Consider the following 20,452-nt stretch of genomic DNA (forward strand, 5'->3'; position numbering starts at 1 on the left):
GGCACAGTCGTATATGGTGTTCTTGTAGGCACCCCTTTGTGATTTGCAGATCATGATGGCACTTGCTTGAAATAGGAAGCCTTTGTCTTCTTATGTATTGTGCAATGGATATCCAGCCTTGCTTGACTGCTGTTTTTTTTTGTTGGTGCCATTTCCTAGCTTTCAGTTTTCCTGTAGGTACTCCATCCTCTGAGCTGCATTCAAGCCAATAGCACATGGGATGACCTTCCACATCGTACTGTATATAGAGTAATTGACCAGTCATTCATTTCCCTATTCCCTCGGTAAGGTTCACATTGAGAGTAAACATGTAAGGTTCTGCGAAGCAGAGCATGATCTCATTTGGGAGGTTGCAAAACTTGGCTTTGGCCATGCGCCCGGTCTTCTCTCTGGCTTCCCGCCCTTCAGCTTCGCTGCAGTGTCCAGTCATTGTGTTCCTATGAGTGCATTTCTCAGCACCGTTTTGGATGCCTATAAAGCAGTCTTGGGTTAAACTCTTCGGCATCTTTGTTTGAGTATTAAAGACAGACTCTGCTTAAACATATGACAGTGGTGTTTTCTGGGTTGACGAAGCAACTTTCAAGAAGCGTAATCTCTACTGGTTCTAACTGGTTTGCCGTCTGGTTTTGGTCAGTGTGGTCAAGAACCCGAAGTCTTTCTGTCTCACTACTTGGTTTAAAGTGGTGATGCCAAGCTGTTGTTAAAGATGCTGTCGGTCCTAACACATTTGAAGACTTCGACAGTTCGCAATGCAGGTAACTGGCATGAATCACCCCAGAGAACAACCTACAAGCCACCAAACAGCATGAGGAACTTTCATCACTGTTCTACCCGGAAGTCTACTCTTTGGATCTCATTTATGGGGTTTAACGTCCCGAAGCGATACAGGGGCTATGGGGGACACCGTAGTGGAAGGCATCGGATTAATTTAGACCAAGGCATTTAATTTCGATTGTCGCAATCCGAGAGTTGAAGATTCGAAGTACAGTGTTTAGGATTCCATGCATATGGTATGTCGTGCTCAATTGTCTTTTGCACAGAGTCTTTGTCGAGTAGTTTATTCGTGACGTTCTGCAAGGACGGCGTGATACGGAAGGCTATGCAGTGAGTTTACTAAGTGCAAACTGACTCGCAGTGTACCGGCCAGGTAAGGTAATGTCTCCTTGTAGGGTGGCTTCACTGCATACAAGCTGTGTCGTGTGGAGAATGGGCACAACAGACCAACTACCGAAAGTCATAGAATCTAATACATGGTACAAATGGAACCGCCCCCACCAAAGCAGCTGGCCCATAAATCTGCCCCTGGCAGCTACTGTAGTTGTTTACCGTGACATATAGCAGTCCGCCATCTCGACAGTAAGGAAGTAGAAAGTCTGGACAACCTGAACGACGCGTTGTAGTTCGCGGTTGTAGAAGCAGATCGTACCGCCCAACGGGCGACAGCGGTACCGCGCCCACACGTTCCATTCATGCGGCCGCTGTCGCTATGGTCGAGCGTAGTCTTTTCGGCCGAACAGGACCAATAATTTTTTCCTGGGATGACCAAAATGACGATGCAACGTAGAGGAAGAAGAGCTAAATCGCGTCAGACATGCCCTATGGCTGGCTGCGGCTGCGTAGCCCATTTGCGTCTCGAATAAAGCTTATGAACTCCAGATCATTCAAACATCTGCAGCTATGATACGAGCGTGATTGCTAATTCGTACTACAGTTGGTACCACAGCCGGAGGAGGCCATGTTGGTACAAACGAACTAAACAAGAATCGCCTCAGTTCCGTATCTGCATTAGCCATCGTGTCGGAAGCATGGCCTCCGAGACTAACGCATCCAGAAGAATGAAAGGGAAGCTATTCAAAATACTACCATACAAATCTGTTTCATACGTGAAAAATTTAGTGCACGGAAAGTTTCAACTAACAGCTATTTGTTTGGACCACCTATTCGTGAAAAAAAATTAGTTAAAATCAATTACAACTAATAATTCAATGTTTTCAAATGACAAGTGTGGAGCTTGCAACTGACGAAAGTGAGCCTCTTCTTTGAACTGAGTACCTGAGAGAGCGAAGTGGATAGTTTAAAAGGGCATTCGGTATATTTGCCGTGCGCCGCGCTTTGCGTGGTGTACAGAATCGCTATCAAGAGATTCTGAATGCAGAATTTTTGACGGCGGGGCAGTTGGTTGTCTTTACACCGGCGCCCCTGATTACGAAAATACAAAAACAGATATCAACTATTATCAACTTTGTACTGGTGTGTTCCGCTGAGCGTTGACTCGGGGTTCATGGTTGTTGATTTTGCTGACCTTTGAAGAGGTGAGTTAATTTTCCACCGAGATATGCGAGACAGTTACTGCGTAATTTCCTTTCCTCAAATACAGCCTCTTTTGTTTCACTCCTAATCTTCCCTTTCTGTACAGTTAAGCAGAGAAGGAAATGGGAATGAGGGGCTCGTTATAAATACGAGAGAACAGCCACAGAAACAGGGGATTTTTTTTATTTCGTTTATTTATTTTGTGGTGTTGATCAATTTATAATATTACTGAATATGGTATCGCTTAAAGCTAGTTGATTAGAAAAGCAGAAGAAAAAACAACCACATGCCGCCGGTGGGATCCGAACCCTCGACCTACGAATGGATGTGGCTTTCTGTACAGTGCTGTTCGGGTGTCCACCGAGATGAGAGAGAATTACTGCGCTATTAATTAGCGAGCTACATGGCTACGTTTAGGCTTCGCTGTAGTTAAGCGATGTAATGCTACTAGTTTACTTGGGTAATCTCTGACGCCATCAAACGGGTGTCCACCGAGATATGTGAGACAGTTACTGCGCAATTTCCTTTCCTCAAATTCATTTTATTCATTACGGCCCCTCTTTCTATTTCTTCTTTCACTCCCACTTTCTTCCTCTATCGCGTGTTGCGTAAATCAGAAAATCTAAAAAAAAAAAATTCTCTCGGCCTAACCGCACGTTGGTTCGGGCTCAAATTCCGCACAGAGGTTGCAATTGCTGGTAAGTTTTGTTTTATACTACATTTACGTGGGGTACTTGCCTCATTCGGTCAGAATTATTTGGAAATCCCCGTCGTCTGCGGCGACGGAGAACCAAAACCGAAAGGCTTCGCAGCAGTGGTACCCGTAGCGCCATCTCGCACCCACCGAAGAAACGAGCCCTCCACCGAGGACGGTGGGAGGCTGCGCGGTTGCTTTAAAAGAACTTTCTTGACTAGGCTATCAGTGTTGGACATAGAAAACATTGTTTGCATAAAATTGCCGCAATTTCAACGAGTTCGGTTTCTGTCTATCGCAATAAAGCGTTTACATCATAGTTTCGCGTCGTCTGCTTTCGTTTTTCTGCCAACAGCTAGATATGACGATGTCGAACTTTAAATGCAAAAGCGTATAGACCTTATTAGAGTTACTGTATATGCTACCAAAGGTAGCAGAGTTGCGCGTCTGTTTGATCAACGCCGCTCGCGACTCCATTGGTAGAGCGCCATCACGTGGTGTCCAAGCAACCGTGTACTGCGGAGAAGACGACGCTCGATGGGCTAAATCGTTCACTTTTGGTTCTGAACCGGTTTTACCGGTGTCGAGTGCTCCCCCGCCGCCTCTGTCCCCGATTCGAGACGCCCTGCAGCCTTTCTTCTTCCTGTGAGAGCCTCCTCGGTACGGCGCATGTTTTGACCATCCGGCCAGAAACACGTGCGCTGATGACGTAGGCCGGCCGCCGCTGCAGCGAACTGGATTGACAGCCGGGCAAGTTCGAAGCGGATCCACTATCCAACGGCTGTTTACGTTCGCTGCTGTGGGGTGTAGCTCACGCGTTTTGTTTGTTTTTTTTTTTTGCCAAAAGTTGCATTGCGGTTTCTTTACCGAAAAAAGGCTGGACTTGCGGCTCTGCGCTTTTTCGTGTATACTGTTGAAACGCTAAAATAGAGCTCTGCGTTGCGTATTTATGCCTGTTGGCATAAAACCTGAATGGCAAACCATTTTTTATCGAGGGAAACATGTTTAGGCATCTGATTGTTTACGTCAGATGGTAACGTTCAACCAGTTTCGAGTAAACTGTATTTTGGATTTTTATACAGTCCTTTCTATAGTTCCGGCTCATAACTTTTTGCAGGGTTTCGTATTTAGTAAAGGAGACTATAAACAGGTTTTTTAATGCAGGTCCGGTGAATAAATGTTGCCGCAAAGATGAATGAATGCTGCATTTGCACGGCGTATTTAGAATACTGAGTCTGCCCTTAGGTTATCAGGTAAATAGTTCGGGGAAGGTGACGGGAATCGCCTGCTGCCGCAGCTCACGGCGCGCGCTAGAGCACCGTTTTTTCTTGGCCACATTTGTTTACTGGGTTACGCAGTCAGCTTTTTAGGGGCTTTTTGTTTGCGATCAATCGAAAAAGTGCTTTAAAACCCTCGGAAAAGCGCTCACGGTCGATCGGTGATGCGCTAGGCATGTCGCCTGCAGAAACGGAGTGCGGCTTCGCCGCATAACTTCGGTTGCTTGGCAGGCAAGATGGCGGACCTACGCGCAACTCTGCTACCTTTGGTAGCATATACAGTAACTCTAGACCTTATGCAAAATTGCTGCCATCTATCGGAGAAAAGAAGAACCCGGGGAAAGCGGCCATGTTGGAGGATGACTGAAGCTTGTTTCGCCTCTGCTCTCTGGATTTAGGCGCGCCCTGCGATAGCTTCCTTACGCCTGTGCTGGCTCGAAAGTCTTATTTCCTCTCACTTAAGCCTGTAAACATGACTGAATGGTCAGTCGACCTGTCTCTGCTGCCCAAGTTTCCAAGTGACTTCGCAGACACTTATTACGCGCTCAAAACACTTTCCGAACGCCACCGGGTACGGAGATACAAGTTTTGCACGGAGTCCGACGTCAGTCTGCTGACGCCAAAGACCAAGAAATGTACGAGGCAAATACAATTTTCGCTTGCGGCTAAAAATGTGCGCATTTCGGTCCAGTTTGAGTAAGTTTTTATTTGGTTCCATACTTTTTGCGAACGGGCGTGCCGCTTGAATTGCTGTTGTTGTGGTAGCGTTTTGTGTGTGTTGCGTCTGCGCCGAAAGCAAACGATAGTAAACCTCACGCTCATGTTGGTAGTCTTAAAAAGTTCATGCAGCATTTGTTTGTTTGCCCTAGTGCTTAAAGTTGCTTCCTGCGGCGAGCGGCCAGTTCGTACTCGGATTTTTAAAACGTACCTTAAAGGATTCCACTAAAAACTGTAAGTTGACGGCGTACAAATTTCTAGTAAGGCCTGTGCTTGACTACGCCTCGGCAGTCTGGTCACCGCACTTCGCTAAAGACATCACTAAACTAGAAAATGTGCAGAAAAAAGCAATAAGATTTATATATAAGCGTTATGACCGCCAGTTCTCTCCCACAGCTCATGCCCGCACCTTATTACTTGACACGCTTCAACACAGACGCATATGTGATCGCCTTATCACTCTTCACAAGATCATCAACAAATGCATTTATGTTGACGCCCCGCTTTTCTTTTCTTTCGCCAGTTCTTCAGCACGTGTCACTCGCCGTACCACCCCGCTTAACTTTGTGCCGTTTATGCCATTTTTAGACTGTTTCAAATATTCGTTTTTTCCTTCGAGAGTCGAACTATGGAATTATCTGGATGTTACATTACGTCAGATGTCTGTTGACCGCTTTGCGCAAGAATTGCCTAATCATGTATTTTCTTAATTATTAATACCACACTATTGTTTATGTAAAATCTCTGATTCACACCTGTAATTATGCACTTTCCTACTGTTTTATCTATGGTTTCCATCCTCTGTACCGCTCCTGCAATGTCCGAACTCATGGGATAGCAGTATTTGTAAATAATAAATAAAATAAAGTGGTGAGCAGCCTTGCGACAGCCTTCCGAAGGTCCTCGGAGTGGTGTGCTGCGTGATAAATGAAGTGAATCCTTGCTAGTGCTTCCGTCGAAACAAATATTCACACTAAAACTAACGCGTGCAATCGCTGCGGCGGATAACGCTAGGAGCGACGGTTCACACAAAACGCGACCCGTACCACTGTACAGCTGATCACGATTACTCTCTTGCAAAGGCGATAATCGCAGCACTTCAAGGGCAATCGCACGAGAAAAACAACTTTCGTGTGATATTTTCTTCGTGCCTACAAAGCTTATTTCTAATTTCATTGGCTGCATGGAGGTAACGAAATGCGTTGCGCGATGCCTCGACAAATAGCGACGGTTCTGCAACATTTGTGCCGCAGATGTCGGGGATCGCAGTCCAAAAACAGAAGTGCGCTCAAATCAAGCGCTTTTTTCCCTGGGCGTCTTTGTGACCCGTACAGCAAGGCACTGAGCAATATGTGGGCATCTTGAGGACTGTGAAAGTAGAGCGCGCGCGACGAGCGTGCACCAATACGTGCTGTGAATCCGGCGGATATCCTCCAACATGGCGGATCGCGCGCGGCGACCGCTAGATGGCAGTGCATTTCGCATAAGGTCTATTAGGTATCTTAAGGTGATACTGAGAGCAGCTGCTGTTCCACGCCATCTGCGTTGTTAATGTTTCGTTCTGGTTTATTCTGAGAGAGGAGGGTGCGAAGCAGCGGAGCTGCACGATCTTTGGCCAGAGAGGACTTGGGTGGCCCCGAAGAGGGCCAAGTGCTTCAGGCAGTGTTGAGCTCGGCATTCGATGTGGCCGCCGTTCGCTTCAATGCATTTCTCAATGCGCTTGACGTATGCGTTGAAGGCGTTCTCCCGTATGTAGTCGACAATTTGGGTGAATTCATCCTCAATGCGCACTTTCAGCTCGTCAACAGTGCTGAGTGTCCCTGTGCTGTACACGATGGATTTCTCAAAACACCACACGAAGAAATCGCAGGCGAGCGTGGAGGCCAGGGCATATTTGGGGATCCGCGACCCATCCATCGTTGCGGAAAATTTTTATCCAGCCAGTCGAGAACCTTCGCCGAATAATGTGCTGTTGCGCCGTCATGTTTATTTCTGCATATGGTTCGCGTTGAGTTCCGGCAGGAACTCACTGTCCAGCATCTGCAAGTAAATGTCTGCAGTGACTGTAGCGTCAAAGAAAAACGGACCAAGAACCCCTTCCCTGCAGATGCCGAACCACACTGCCATACCCTGCATGCATAGGGCTTCCGTACAAAGCGAAAGGATCCGAACTTGGACTCGTATAGCCAAGTCACGGCCATGGCCTTCTCTTGATCGCTGTACGACCGCATTATCGGTGATGTCGTGCGTTGCTTCGCAGCAGAGAGCACCAAGCAAAGATAATTCGCTCACAAACTTAGCACAGATGCCACCGATGACAGAAAGAATGGCCGACGATTACGTTACTTCCTAATGCGAAATTTGAGCGCATGCTCATCAGCTGTTTCAGCTTTTCGATAGATTGAGGCAAAGAATTCGAGGAAGACATGTATGTACAATTACAGACAACTTGTTATTTTTCGGACGGGATTGAACGCGGGTTCGAAATTTCCGGAGCCCTTCACTACGGTGTCTCTCATAGCCTGAGTTGCTTTGGGACGTTAAACCCCAATAAACCAAACCAACCAAAACTTGTTATTTGCACTCATATTATTTCTTCAAAAAACACTCCACTAACAGTTCTTGATCGCCATGAAGGAAGCTATGTGGACGGAGAAATAGATGGATATATGCTCCACTTGTTGCACCAATGCCTGGTTCTCAAAGACGAGGTCTGCGCAAGTTTTTCGCGAGGTTGTCACAGCTGTGGGAGCCGTTACGAGCGAGAGGAACGGGATGTTCTCCCGCACAAGTGAAATTCCCGCTTTTCGTTATATCTACATTAAAGTCCCCACCCACCCTGCCACCCTGGCAGGTGGCAGCGTTTCTGGCACAACGTTGTCAATGCCAAAACATGCAGCGCACATCTGTCACTAATTGTCAACTTGGGTCAGCGTACGCAATAATGGCTTATAAGAGGACATTGTCTTCAATCGTGTAATTACCATGCATAATGCGCAGCGGTCTGGACTGCCGCAGTTCATTCATCGCTTTCGGTCGAAGCAGCGCGAAAAAAATCGAGCTGAAAAACAAAAACTCGAATTCACTTAGTCCTTTTCGAAGCAAAACGTTGTTCGTTTAGGAAGTTGCTTCACGCGAAAATTGAAAACACAAAAAATGCATGCAACTGTGCTTGACGGAGGTCTCCGCATTCATTCTCAAGTATTATCTACGCAGATATCGAGCATTCAAGCGATAGCTCGCTATGCCTAGACACAGTAACGACCGATTTTAGAATGAACCATGCCAGAACAAATGCGGTCAGCAGTGCGAGCAGCATGAATGCTAGTCTTGCACCACGAGCAGAATGAACAGCGGGGGCTTCAACAGCGAAAACCGCCCTTTAGCATCGAGTTCGTGAGCGAAGGAGTTCAACTGCAACAGAACAAATACGTCCAGCGATGCGCGCGACATGAAAGCTAGACCTGCACCGCGAGCAGCGTTCAAACAACACGAAGAGCAAGTTTTGAGTCCAGCCCGCGAACGAGTCCGACTTCAACCACGAATACGCCCCGTAACGCTCGCTACATCAAAGATACGCCAGCAGAGCCTAGCAGAGCCTAGCAGAGCCAGCAGCGTGAACGGCGGGGCTAAGACAACTAAAAGCAAGGCTTCATAGCCCGCAAGCGAACGAACCCATCTACAACCATGTCAAACGGCATTCACTGCGAAGAAAGACTGCAGTCGCTCGCGCTTCTCACCAAATCCTCCGAAGAAAACGCGACTGACAACTGAAGAGCGGCACTCGCATCATAAAGACGGGGATCCAGCTCATTATCAATGCTTTCCCGGCCGATCATATGCAGCCAAACCTTTCGGCGAGCCGCATTGCTTTTCGCGGACGGAATGACGAAAAAGCTTTCCCACTGCCTCCTCAGTTGTTTCACCCGCAAGCGCAACAAAAGCTCGGCATTGCCGCAGCGTGTAGACACCATCAAAGCTGGGGAAACGCTCCCGCCAAAACTGTGTTGCACCAGAAGGAAGCGAGATTTCTACCCCCGACAATGGCGCCGGCGTCTGCTGCGGAGCCAAAAAGCGCGCGCTAACACGTGACCACGGCGCCTCAGCCAATGAGAGGCTCGATTATCCGGCATCGCGCTAGGAGAGGAGGAGTGTCGGAAAGTTCAAAGCTTTTCGCTACTTTTGCTTCACTGAGGGGCTTTAGTCAGGGCTATGTAAGTTAGTCTAGGTGAAATCAGGCATACACGCTAGCAACGAAGCAAGAAAGGAACGGGTCTGGTGTGGGAAAAAAAAGAGGGTACATCCAGATTTTTTTTTTGTTTACAGCTGATTAGCTCTCAGATAAATCGTTTGGTGTAGAAGACTAGAGCGATAGTCCACACGACCGCACTGACATTGGCGTCAAGTGCCTGGTGTCCCGGTAACCAGTTCACTTGAAAAAACGCAGACGTTCTTGGGAGTCAGCTGGATCGACGATGGATTTGTAGCCCACACTCGTGGTTAAATACTACACCAATTTCTGTTTATTTTTTTTTAATTTGTTGCAAATAGAAATCACGGCACGGCGCTGTCCAGAATCGTCGACGTGCCAGAGAGGAGGCAAATTACCCCCTAAATCAACCACGTAACTAATAGTCAGTGAGGCATGTAGGTTGTAAAGTCCCAAAGCTGCATGTGGGCTATGATGGCCGTCGTAGTAGAGGGGATTGGATTATATTCGTCCACCTGAAGTTGTATAATGTTGGCTGGTAACGGATTGCAAAGGGGATATTGCTTCATTTCGCCTCCATCAAAATGCGCCAGGACTGGAATCCACAGCCCTGGACTCGGGAGCCGAGTTCCAAAGGCACTGGGCCCCCGCGTTACGACTTTCTCATAGTAAGTGTCTGAAGGTTTCCATCCAAAAGGCAGGCAGGCAGGCAGGCAGGCAGGCAGGCAGGCAGGCAGGCAGGCAGGCAGGCAGGCAGGCAGGCAGGCAGGCAGGCAGGCAGGCAGGCAGGCAGGCAGGCAGGCAGGCAGGCTGTTACGCCGTAGTGGAGGGCTCCGGAAATTTCGACCACCTGGTGTTCTTTAACGTGCACTGACACCGACACCGCACAGTACCCGGGCCTCTAGAATTTCTCCTCCAAAGAAATTCAACCGCCGCGGCCGGGATCGAACCCGCGTCTTGCGGGTCAGCAGCCGAGCACCATAACCACTGAGCCACAGCGGCGGCTTCCATCTAAAAGGCTGGAAAAAACGATATATTGGAAACTTTAATGGACGTCCCAGGCCTGGCTTGCTGTGACTGGCAGGCGTGTAGAGACGCTACAATGATTGTCTGTTTAGTAATTGGTGCAGTGAGGTTTGCTTGAGAGAAGTTGTCGAGGCGATGAAGGAAAGAAAGATGTTGGCGGTATGCAAGAACTGGAGAGTTGTCAGGGACGTTTCATCTGTCCAGAGGTCACCTTTTTCACTAAAGGGATCAGTTTACATAGCGGTAGTGAGGCCGGCCCTGATGCATACAGTGAAGACCGCAGCCATGATGCTGAAAGTGACTGAGAAGAGAATGCTTTGAGGGATAATGTGGGGAGTGACCAAGAGTACTGCCGCCTCGTGGTCACTCCCTCGTGGTCGCTCCGCAGTGTTATGAGCGAAGCTACAGAGATTCTGTGGTTTGATAACCAGGCGAAGAGAGATGACGAATAGATCGGAGGAAGTCTGTTAGATAAATGACAACAAAAGGAATAGGGATAGGGCAAGGGGACGACCGAAGTGGAGATAGAACGGTGGAGGAAAGCCTTTGCATATACAAGTAAGATAAGCTGAAATGGGAAGAAGAAAATAATGAAAGAAGAATCGAAAGCCCCATTAAAAAAGGGCCATTTTCCAAAGGGCACTACAACAACAAATCTGGCACCTGACTGGAGAAATATACCTTCTGCAGAGCTGATTTAAAAGCACATTTTTATTTTGCTTTATATTCAAGTCTTTTCAGCACTAGCATTACTCTTTTTGTGAAAGGCATAATTCCAGCGGCTGGTGACTTAAGAAGCATCAACATGCAAAGAGTTCTTGTCGTCCTTCAACAATTTTTTGAAGGCTTTCTTGCTCAAGGCAAGAAACCTGGCCAAACGTGTTCGTAATTCAACAGTGAAGGTCTTGTTAAGAACTGAAGAGGGACCAAAAATATTTCGTTTCTGGGAACAAAGGTTAAAAAAAGTTGTGCTTATTTAAAAAACCTGCTCTGAAATACGCAGTTGTGGGTGCGCAGATAGAAGTAGCCTCGTTAATAATTACCCAATGACATATTAAGCTGGATCCCGCGCTTTTGGTTCATAAAGTTCAATACGGACGCAGTGCAAAGGATGGGCATTCTGCCTGTAAGGCCTGTAATAATTCATTTCTGGCTAGAATGGCTGACATAAGGCTTTAAATTTAATCAAGTTACCAGTGAGTAGAAGGTTTCATACAATCGTCCAGTTCACAAAATCAATGACAGATTACAGAAGTATTGCATAAAACTACGCCAAACGGGCAAAGAAAAAGTCCATTTTCTAAGAACATGACGGTAAACGACTAAGACAAAATATGCGTGAAACTAACTACTTCTACAGATGAGATGCATTATCGCACGGTCGATGTCTTCTATCGTTCGTTTCAGAAAATCGAAAGCATGGGCCGTGAGTGGAGGCTCGAACTTGTTTAGGAAATTTAATCAAAGCTTCAGTGAAATAATGCTTGGAGTCATGAAGTTGGAGGAGTTGGGGCTTTATCTTCGAAACTTATCACGATCGCAAAAATGACGAAAGCAAGAAGCACACAAATCCAGCGTTTGGCCTGTTCGCTTCTTCAGTATCTTCGTCTTTTGCGATGGTGCTAAGTTTCAAAAAGCAAAATTGAAGTGTCGTTCCCGAGTTGAGCTACTACATTAATATGCACTCCATATAAGCAGCACTTATGGCTGTTTAGAAGGAATTGGGATAACTGAATATGCTGCCATACCGAGAACGCTGGCTGACCACCAGAAATAAACAGATGTCTTGTTGGCGCCCGCTCTGTGATTTTAATGAACTCTTTGCACAAGCTGCAATCAACAGGTTTTTCTTTGTTTCATCATACTTTGATAAAAGCTTGCTTGAAATTCCCCATCAATATAATCGTTTGGTTTCTCAACAAAATGAAATATCAGAATCCCCACAATGTGCGTTTGTTGAAGCGTCTCTTGCGGTCATATATATTTCTTAGTTTAAGGTACCTCAATCACTACATGCTTTGTGGAACTTGCATAATTATTGCAAGAATTTTGTATGCATAATTTTTTTCCATCTTGAACATAATGCAAGGCACATGATTTACAAATCTGAGTTCAATGAGCGAGGCAATGGAGGCGTAAAAATCCGACATCAATGCAATACAATTTCGCAATTTTTGGCAACTGTTACTGAAAAAAAAAAAAAAACGGAACCCAACACCAAACACTGCCACTGAACAGTGCTTTCAGAGACTGAGTAGAATTCAATTCCTGTAAATACGACAGTCGCCTCACGTAGCGGCGTCACTAAGAAGTTTAGAGAGACGATCATAAGTTCTTCGTGCGTTTGATTCAGAAAGCAAAAATTTGTATTCATCAGTTTTCTCCCGATGACTTGAGACTGCTGTCAGTGTTCACGCAAGCTGAAGTTGTCTATAAGCTCGCATAACGCGAGCTTCATGAAAACACTTTTACTAAACAAAAACATATATATATTTTGTGACCAAGGATTTGGTCCCTACTTACGTGTTACCATACTGCTGCCCTTCCTCCGTGAAACTTATCTAACCTGCCCTCACCAATTCCGGTGCTCTGCATTGCAATAGAATTCAAACTAGAATACATTACAAAGGCATTTGGTGATAGCTAGCCCCTAAATATCCCGGCCACTCTTTTTTTTTTTTAAGAATATGCTTCAAGCAGAGCTTAATGCGGAACCAGAATGTATTCATGAGGCACACACATGGACACGCGCTGGAGCAAGTCCAAGATTCTTGGAAATTATTTTTGATTATGAGTGAACTATGGTATATTGCAAGTTACTGTAATTGAAATATTGAAGATAAATAGTCCATTCTTCCGATGCATAGCAAATTTTTTCTTTAAAATTTGTGGGGACGCTACTCGTCCCCTGTGGTTCGCTTCCCGAGGGCACTGGCGTCGCAGCGCCACGAGCGCCACAGATGGCGTGTTTGCCGCCGCTTATGAACGTGGGTGGCGCTGATGAACACTCTCAAGGTTAGGTTACTTGTAAACATAGATACCCCCGAAAGCAGAAGGTTTGACAGCCGTCGCCGTAGCTCAGAGGTAGAGCACCGGACGCGAAATTCGGAGGTCGTGGGTTCGGATCCCACCGGCGGCATGTGGTTGTTTTTTCTTCTGCTTTTCTAATCAATTAGCTTTAAGGGACAGTAATATTCTTACTTGATCAACACGACAAATAAATAAATAAATAAATAAATAAATAAATAAATAAATAAATAAATAAATAAATAAATAAATTAGAAAAAATCCCCTGTGCTCCTTGATTTCTGTGGCTGTTGGCTTCTCTCATGTTTATAACGAGCCCCTTATTCCCCTTCCCTTGTTTGCTTAATTGCTTAATTAAGAGTTGGTCCTCTTCCAGGGTCGCCAGGTTTGGCTACTTTGCGCCAAATTGGCTACTTTTGGGAGCTCTTGGCGACAAAAATTTCAGCTTGGCTACTTGGCTACTTTTTGGCTACTTTTGAAGTGCTATTTATGAACCCCATTATCCTGTTGTACCTGCCTTGTTGTCGATCAACGGTGAACAATTTAGCAGCGTTAGGCCAAATGCGAATTAGTTGTACTAGCACTGCGGTTTTTACTTCAGACAAAGATCGGCGACTTAATCGGACTTGAGCTTCGTCTTAAGGGAATGATTCGATATCATTAATGGTTAATGCCCAGATATGTGAAATTGTTCATTCTCTACTTTACATTTACTGATCGCTGGGAGTCCTACCGCTCTGGCGCAGTGGCGCAGCGGTGGAGCGATGCGAGACTTCCCTGAGAGGACAGGTGCTGCCACGGGTTGGGCTTGTGCGACCCAGGTTTCTCTTCCCAGGCAACCAGTCAGAACCAACCAGTAATTTAACTGCCATAAGCGACGGTGGCAATAGAGCACAATGCTCTTTAGTTATTTCCCTATGGAAGGATAACGGCGGTGAATTCGTTTTTTTTTTTTTACAACATGCGCCCTCTGGCGCCGACTATAATTTCCAGCAGAATACGGGCCGTACGTGTTTTAAACTTGTGCGTATATCAAGAGTACATGCACACTGCATCCCTTTCCTCCCATAAGCACCTCGAGAAAACTCTTCAAAATAGACTAAAATTTACATTTTTCTCTGAACACTGCTGGAAGTTATAATTTCTTAGTTACCCAACAATTCACTGCAAACGGATCGCAGAAGGTTGATGGCCAAATAATGCGTACTGTGTAAAGAAGTATGAGGCCTTTATTTATTTATTTTTAAAGCATAACTCTTTAACGGTTGCCCCTGTATTAATTTTTTCACCCCGAAATTTTTCGCACTCATTTACTAGACTAGTGGAAGCTACCCAGAGCTTTTGGCTTCAAGCCAAAAAAAAAAGACGCTGGAATCGAAGTGGACTGAGGAATGGTGACATATTCGGAAATGCCTTTTGTTTTGGTAAAAATGACAGTTTTCTTTTTTTTTTTCTTTCTTGCGTTCTCGTCGTTGCGCCGCGGTATTTTCAGTCATTTTTACTAAAGTTGGCGAGCTGTTGGCGAACTAAAAAATTCGCTGGTGTTTAGCTTTGGTTAAACCTGGTAGGTTGCGTAACCATCCATAGCGTTCCATTCGGGATAATCACCGGTTGTAGACGATTCGGTTTCGACAGAGGCGCGGTACGCCCGTCTAGCAGCGTCTTGAGCGCGCCGCTTAGCAAGGCGCTGTTCACGTTCTTCATCTGTCTCCGAAGCCCATTGTCGTGTCCTGGCTTCGTCAAGCCGACGTAGCCTCTCTTTCTGTTTATCAGGCGGCATAACGACTCAGCCGGCAAGCGAGGTAACTCAGCCGGAAACTAAGGACGTTCCACGTCCGCCGCTTACGAACGTGGGTGGCGCTGATGAACTCTCAAGGTTAGATTATTTGTAAACATAAAAATACCCCCGAAAGCAGAAGGTTTGACAGCCGTCGCCGCAGCTCAGCGGTAGAGCACCGGACGCGTTATTCGGAGGTCGTGGGTTCGATCCCACCGGCGGCATGTGGTTGTTTTTTCTTCTGCTTTTCTAATCAATCAGCTTTAAGTGACAACATATTCAGTAATATTCTTACTTGATCAACACCACAAAAATAAATTAATTAAAAAATCCCCTGTGCTCCTTGGTTTCTGTGGCTGTTGGCTTGTCTCGTAGTTAAAGGTAAGGTAGTTAAAAACCTACCACTTTTTCCTTCGCATATACTGAAGTTCGAATTCATAAAGACCACAGAGGTGAGCCAACAGATCTTTTTGACAGCTACTGTACTTAGGATAGAACGTACCGGGCCGCCACCGCTTACAGCTAGTGCGCAGGTGCTGAGTGGTCCCGACGCAACACGCGTGCGCGTAGCCGGCCGGCACTAAAGTCTTGATCTCTTATAACCAGCACCTGATTCCATCTGGTGCCCTCAAGGCGATCTGCGCATGCGCACTGACGGCCGCGTTAAGCGGCGATAGATGTGCGGCGCAGAATAAAACAGGCCATTAGTTTGATGGACAGCTGGGCGAGTTTGTAGTAATTCATCATGGGGGATACCGCGCGAAGACGAAGGACGAAGCAAGAAGACACACAGACGAGACACAGTTTGGGCCCGGCAGACGTCGGCAATTTTATTGTACCAGAACATTTTCAAAGGCACATTTTCAATTTTCTTGCCCCCGTAGACTAATGCTTGCTGCCCCGCACTTCACCTCGGCTTCTCTGGATGCGAATTTCGGCACACTGCGAACACCGACAGCAGTGGTTCCACAAAGAGATCACGAGGCTTCGGGGGCGCCATGAGAGAGAGAGATCGCAGAACAACATTCACTTCATCTGTGAAGGAAACGGGCTTGTCCTCGTCTCGCCGACCACATGTTTCTTCCGCGACTTGCTTCGAAGAGCTGAATTTCGTACCGGTGCTTGGCGACGCGCGAGCGCCTGCCGGGGCAGCAGCAGCAGCGTGCGGCGCCTATACTACAGCGTGTTGGTGCTGATCTTTCGGCGCTTGGCGTCGTCGTCGGCGCGTCGGTGGGGCCTGCGGCGTCCGCCCTGGTCTCCCAGCGCCATCTCGGAGGGGTCCTCGAGAGAGGAGGAGCCCTCGCCCGCCGGGTCGAACAGGTTGAGCTTGAGGTCGGAGGACACCAGGTCGGCAATGCTGTAGTTGTCCCGGATGTGGCTGAACACCGTCTGCATCACCACTTGCGTCACGTAGCGGGCGGTCGACGCACCCACCTAGAATGGAGGACCGATCAACAGATAGCTCACCGAGCGAATCTATCCACATATAAGAAGACCATCTGAAACACTCAGCAGACGGCGCCACCACACGGTGTCGTAAGCATGCATTGCATGCATGCGGTCTCTGTTGCTATATAACTTGTGATGGCTTAATGAGAAATTATTTATCGGTAGTACGGGAATATCACGCGGTGATCCAAGAAATATTATCATGTAACGCATAGTGCGGTGAATCTTTGTGATGTTTGTTTGCTCATTTTGAAAGCTGCCGGCACGCCGCTTTATCGCTTTGTTTGCGATACAAGACGCGACCAGATTTATCTCGATTGATCGCATCCAGGCGGAGCCGATTGGTTCCAGAAAGTTCTAGTAACTTTGAATGCTTTTATCTCGACAGTTCACTATCAGCTTTAAATTGAGCACGGCCGATAGCGGCGGGCATTCTGTTCGACGACCTTCGAGCGCGCCTGTTGCCATGCCGCTGCCGAGTCATTATTTGCGGGGCAAATCAGCCCAAATAAAGAGTTTAGTTTGGAAGCCGTTCTCGCTGTTTTTCTGCTCGCCGGACAGCAGTCACCACTACGTGGCAATAGTAACTTGAAGCAGTTAGCCGTAGAAGCATAATTTTAACGCGGTAACGAGAGGTCTTTACGTCAGCAAACAGAGGAGACTAACCTCGGTTAAAGTCTTCAGTAACTGCTAGAACTTCGCGTGTTTTGAAAAGGGGTGACGGAACTCCACTCAGGGCATATGGGCAGGATATCTTGCCTCTATTAACAAGGCACTAGAAGGCTTACTCCCTACTCACTTTCAGCGTAATTCCTGTTTAGAGTGTACGCTTTGAAAGCTGTCCTGTTATTAACAGCGGTACGCCGTGGGAGATCACGAAAAATTGACCACATGTCATCGTGCATTTGAGAAATGGCACAATACCAAATTGCATTGGCATGCCAGGCCACACTGGCATTGTCCGTGAGGTATTTGGTGAGGTCTGGAAACACCTCACCAATGCTCTCCTGGATAAAGCACGCACATATTTACAAGCTGCCTCGATGGATACAAGGGCCTCTAATATGGGAACTCCGTTTCTAAGAGGACCTCAACGAGAAGGTACCCTGCTACAGTTCATGCATCATGGTAACCAACGCGCAGCACGGATCAACCTGCAACTTCCTCCTGTCCACGGATGGGCGGAACTACTAAAGGTCCTTCAACAAAGAGGTCTCTCGGCGTAAGAGAGCGAGGATCGAACTCCCACCTGCGAGGCCCGCGTGTGCAGCTGTCCCAGGTGGGCGTCGATCTCCTTCTCGCGCTTGGTGAACTCGGGCAGCAGCAGCTTGCGGAAGACGAGGCTGGCGCCGCGCGTGGTGCCCGACTGGAGCCAGAAGACGAAGGCGATCTTCAGCTCGGCGTACAGGGGCAGGAAGCAGGAGAAGAGCAGGTCGGCGATCGGCTCGACGCTCAGGAAGGCGGCGAACACCACCCAGTACATCATCCAGCGCACGTAGTCTCGCGGCGAGCGCGAGTGGACCGCCTTGCAGGACAGGTAGGCCGGGTACAGGGCGCCCACGGCCAGCAGCACCAGGCGGCTGAAGGTGCGCGACAGCTGGCTCAGCGCGAACAGCAGCATCCACAGCAGCGGGCCCTTGTGGCGAGGCTGGAAGTGGGAGGGGGAGAAGGACGGCAGGGATGTGAACTGGGCTGCCACCCACATTTGTCCCCTTTTACCCTTTTACTGGTCCTCTCAGAAAATATAAAAGAAACAAAGAGAGGGGGAGCGCGGACCAGCAACGCTTTGCCAGGGTTAACGCCAATTCAAGATAAATGAAAAGGAGCTAAATGATAAAAAAGAACAATTTAAAGGTAAAAACAGAGCAGTAAAATGCAAACCAAACTAAAAACAAGAGGAAACCAAAGGCACAGTCAGAGTCACAGGCAGACAGTCAAAGCACGGAGTGCTGGCCACGACGAAAAAAAAAGAGAAAACCGGAGTCACGTACAGTCAAGGCTACAGGAGTGCAACATGCTAATGACGGTCTAAGCAGGCAAGAATAACGAAGAGGAGAGCACAACAGAAGGCGGCCTTTGAAACAAAATACAGTCAGGACAGGGTTAATTTCAGAGATAGGGAGAGGTCTTTGTTCTGCAGTGGGCGTATATTAGGCTGATGATGACTGCTGTCAGCTACAACTCGGTCCTAGTACTCGCAGAATTGTGGCTTCCAAGTGGTGCGGCGCCATAGCTGTTCCACCCGCAGACTGTCGCGTGCGTTCTGCCGACTGCGTGTACGACGAGATATACCTGTAGGTCTCCCGCCTGCTTGGGCACCGGCAGCCTGGGAGGCTCGAGGGCAGCCTCGGCCATGGGGACATCACGGCCACGATCTTCGTCCAGGTCCATCGTCGGGAAGGCGCCGACGTTGCCGATGGCCCAGCTGCCGTTGGCCAACTGCGCCCCACCGCTCCTCACCGTCTTCTTCGGCGCCTACGGGGCTGAGCGCGTGCAGGAGAGAGAGAAAATAAATTAAGAGAGCCACTCGAAGAAACAATGGCAGCGATGGAAGTCGATCCACACGAAGAGCAGTGACTCAGGCGTTGATGCATGCGTGATTTACCGTCGAGGGTGCATGTATATTCCTTGTGAGAAAAACGGGTCCCGAGACCACCATCGGTGCAAGGAAAAGCAGCTGGGAAACAAGAATCATGCTCACGTTGTGGACGACGAAGAAGACACGCAAACTAAAGCTTCATGGATATATTAAATTTAAATATACTCCATTCCCTGTACATGAGTGCGTTTGTATCCGCTATGCACCCTGGCCAATCCCCCGCCGTGGGTATGTGCCATTCAGCCTGAGGACATCATCATCATCATCATATTGGCTTTTCGCTACCCTAGTGGCATTAATCGAAATGCGCAAGAGCGAAGGGAAGGCTGTGTCAGCTGGGACTGCTGCTTTTGTCCTAACAACTAATGGCACACACCCGCACCGCGTCCAATATTCTTGAACATAAATTATGAACATTGCAATATTGTAAAGAATTGTTATGGAAATATTGAAGGTAAAGCTCCATTCTTCCGATGTATAGCGACTTGAAATATTTCTTTTAGAGTGTTTCCATCGCTCATATCGAGCTGTTAAGACGGCCATAGAACACCACAGGGGTACGCTTTTGATGACAGGAGAAGAGTTAACGCGTTAACACCAATAAAATGAAAGCCCGATGACGGGAGGTCTGCGTATATATTTACTTTTAAAGTGAAATCTTACAGTATGTGAGAAAAAAAAACTGCGTTCATAAACTGGTCCCTGTTCAAAAATACTTTTATGCAGAATTGTTGGGTATGTGGGTGGTCGGTATTCAGCTCTATATTTACGTGGCCAAAAAAAAGGGCAAACGCACGCAGGAGGGTAACAGTGGGGAGATCTAATTCAAGTAGAACATTCGAACTGCAAAAAAAAAGGAGGCCTAAAGGGTAACATTGTAAAATTTAGCAATGCTATATAGTCGCTGAGATTCCAGTAAGAAATTTTTAACGATGGAACAAACAGACCTGTGGCTGTACCCAAGTATATGGTGGCGCCAAACTGGTGCTGGAACTGTCGTTGCAATTGACGGAGTCCCTTCGAAGCGGGCGTGTTTCTCCTCGTCAGAGTCAGAGCGACTTCTGCTTGACTTCTGTCGTATCAGCTTGGTGTCAGCGATTTCCACTGCTACAGCACATGGCGCATTATAACGAAATTCTTGAACTTATGAGGTCATCTTATAAAGGTCACAAGTTATAAAGAACAAAGATTTGAGTATCGGACGTGACTGTTCGCAAGTTGTTCGTGATAAACGCCCTCAGCTTCTTCAGCTCTTTCGAGTGATTAAAGAAAGTAGCTAGCGCGCCTGGCTTCAGATAAACTGCATATCAGTAGTTATATTTATACGTGGGATGCCGCGGGCAGTCGAGCTGCGCCGGTTAGTCAT

General features: G+C 47.3%; 1 protein-coding gene and 2 non-coding genes across 4 annotated transcripts in view; 2 read left to right on the top strand and 1 right to left on the bottom strand.

The window, feature by feature from the left end:
• Positions 1 to 2,075: 2,075 nt before the first annotated feature.
• LOC149362883 (U11 spliceosomal RNA) lies at positions 2,076 to 2,201 on the top strand. The gene has a single exon (XR_016289279.1). It is a non-coding gene; the product is annotated as a U11 spliceosomal RNA (small nuclear RNA).
• Positions 2,202 to 13,301: 11,100 nt separating this feature from the next.
• TRNAS-CGA (transfer RNA serine (anticodon CGA)) lies at positions 13,302 to 13,373 on the top strand. Its single transcript has one exon. It is a non-coding gene; the product is annotated as a tRNA-Ser (tRNA).
• A 2,467-nt stretch (positions 13,374 to 15,840) lies between these two features.
• The window catches only part of LOC149362885 (uncharacterized protein T19C3.4-like), a 38,423-nt gene continuing 33,811 nt past the window's right edge, over positions 15,841 to 20,452 (bottom strand). The window contains exons 2-4 of one of the 2 annotated variants that reach the window (XM_089569836.1): positions 18,780 to 18,970; positions 17,737 to 18,135; positions 15,841 to 16,472 (exon numbers count right to left, since the gene is read on the bottom strand). In XM_089569836.1, coding sequence (XP_089425962.1) covers positions 16,215 to 16,472; positions 17,737 to 18,135; positions 18,780 to 18,878 — 756 coding nt within the window. In that variant the 5' untranslated portion in view covers positions 18,879 to 18,970 and the 3' untranslated portion in view covers positions 15,841 to 16,214. Of the gene's footprint in view, positions 16,473 to 17,736; positions 18,136 to 18,779; positions 18,971 to 20,452 lie in introns of those variants that run through there. The other variant, XR_016288536.1, reaches the window with a different exon arrangement.

Source organism: Amblyomma mixtum, chromosome 2 (assembly GCF_055824585.1).
Source record: "Amblyomma mixtum isolate Tamu chromosome 2, ASM5582458v1, whole genome shotgun sequence".
Classification (NCBI taxonomy): Eukaryota; Metazoa; Arthropoda; class Arachnida; order Ixodida; family Ixodidae; genus Amblyomma; species Amblyomma mixtum.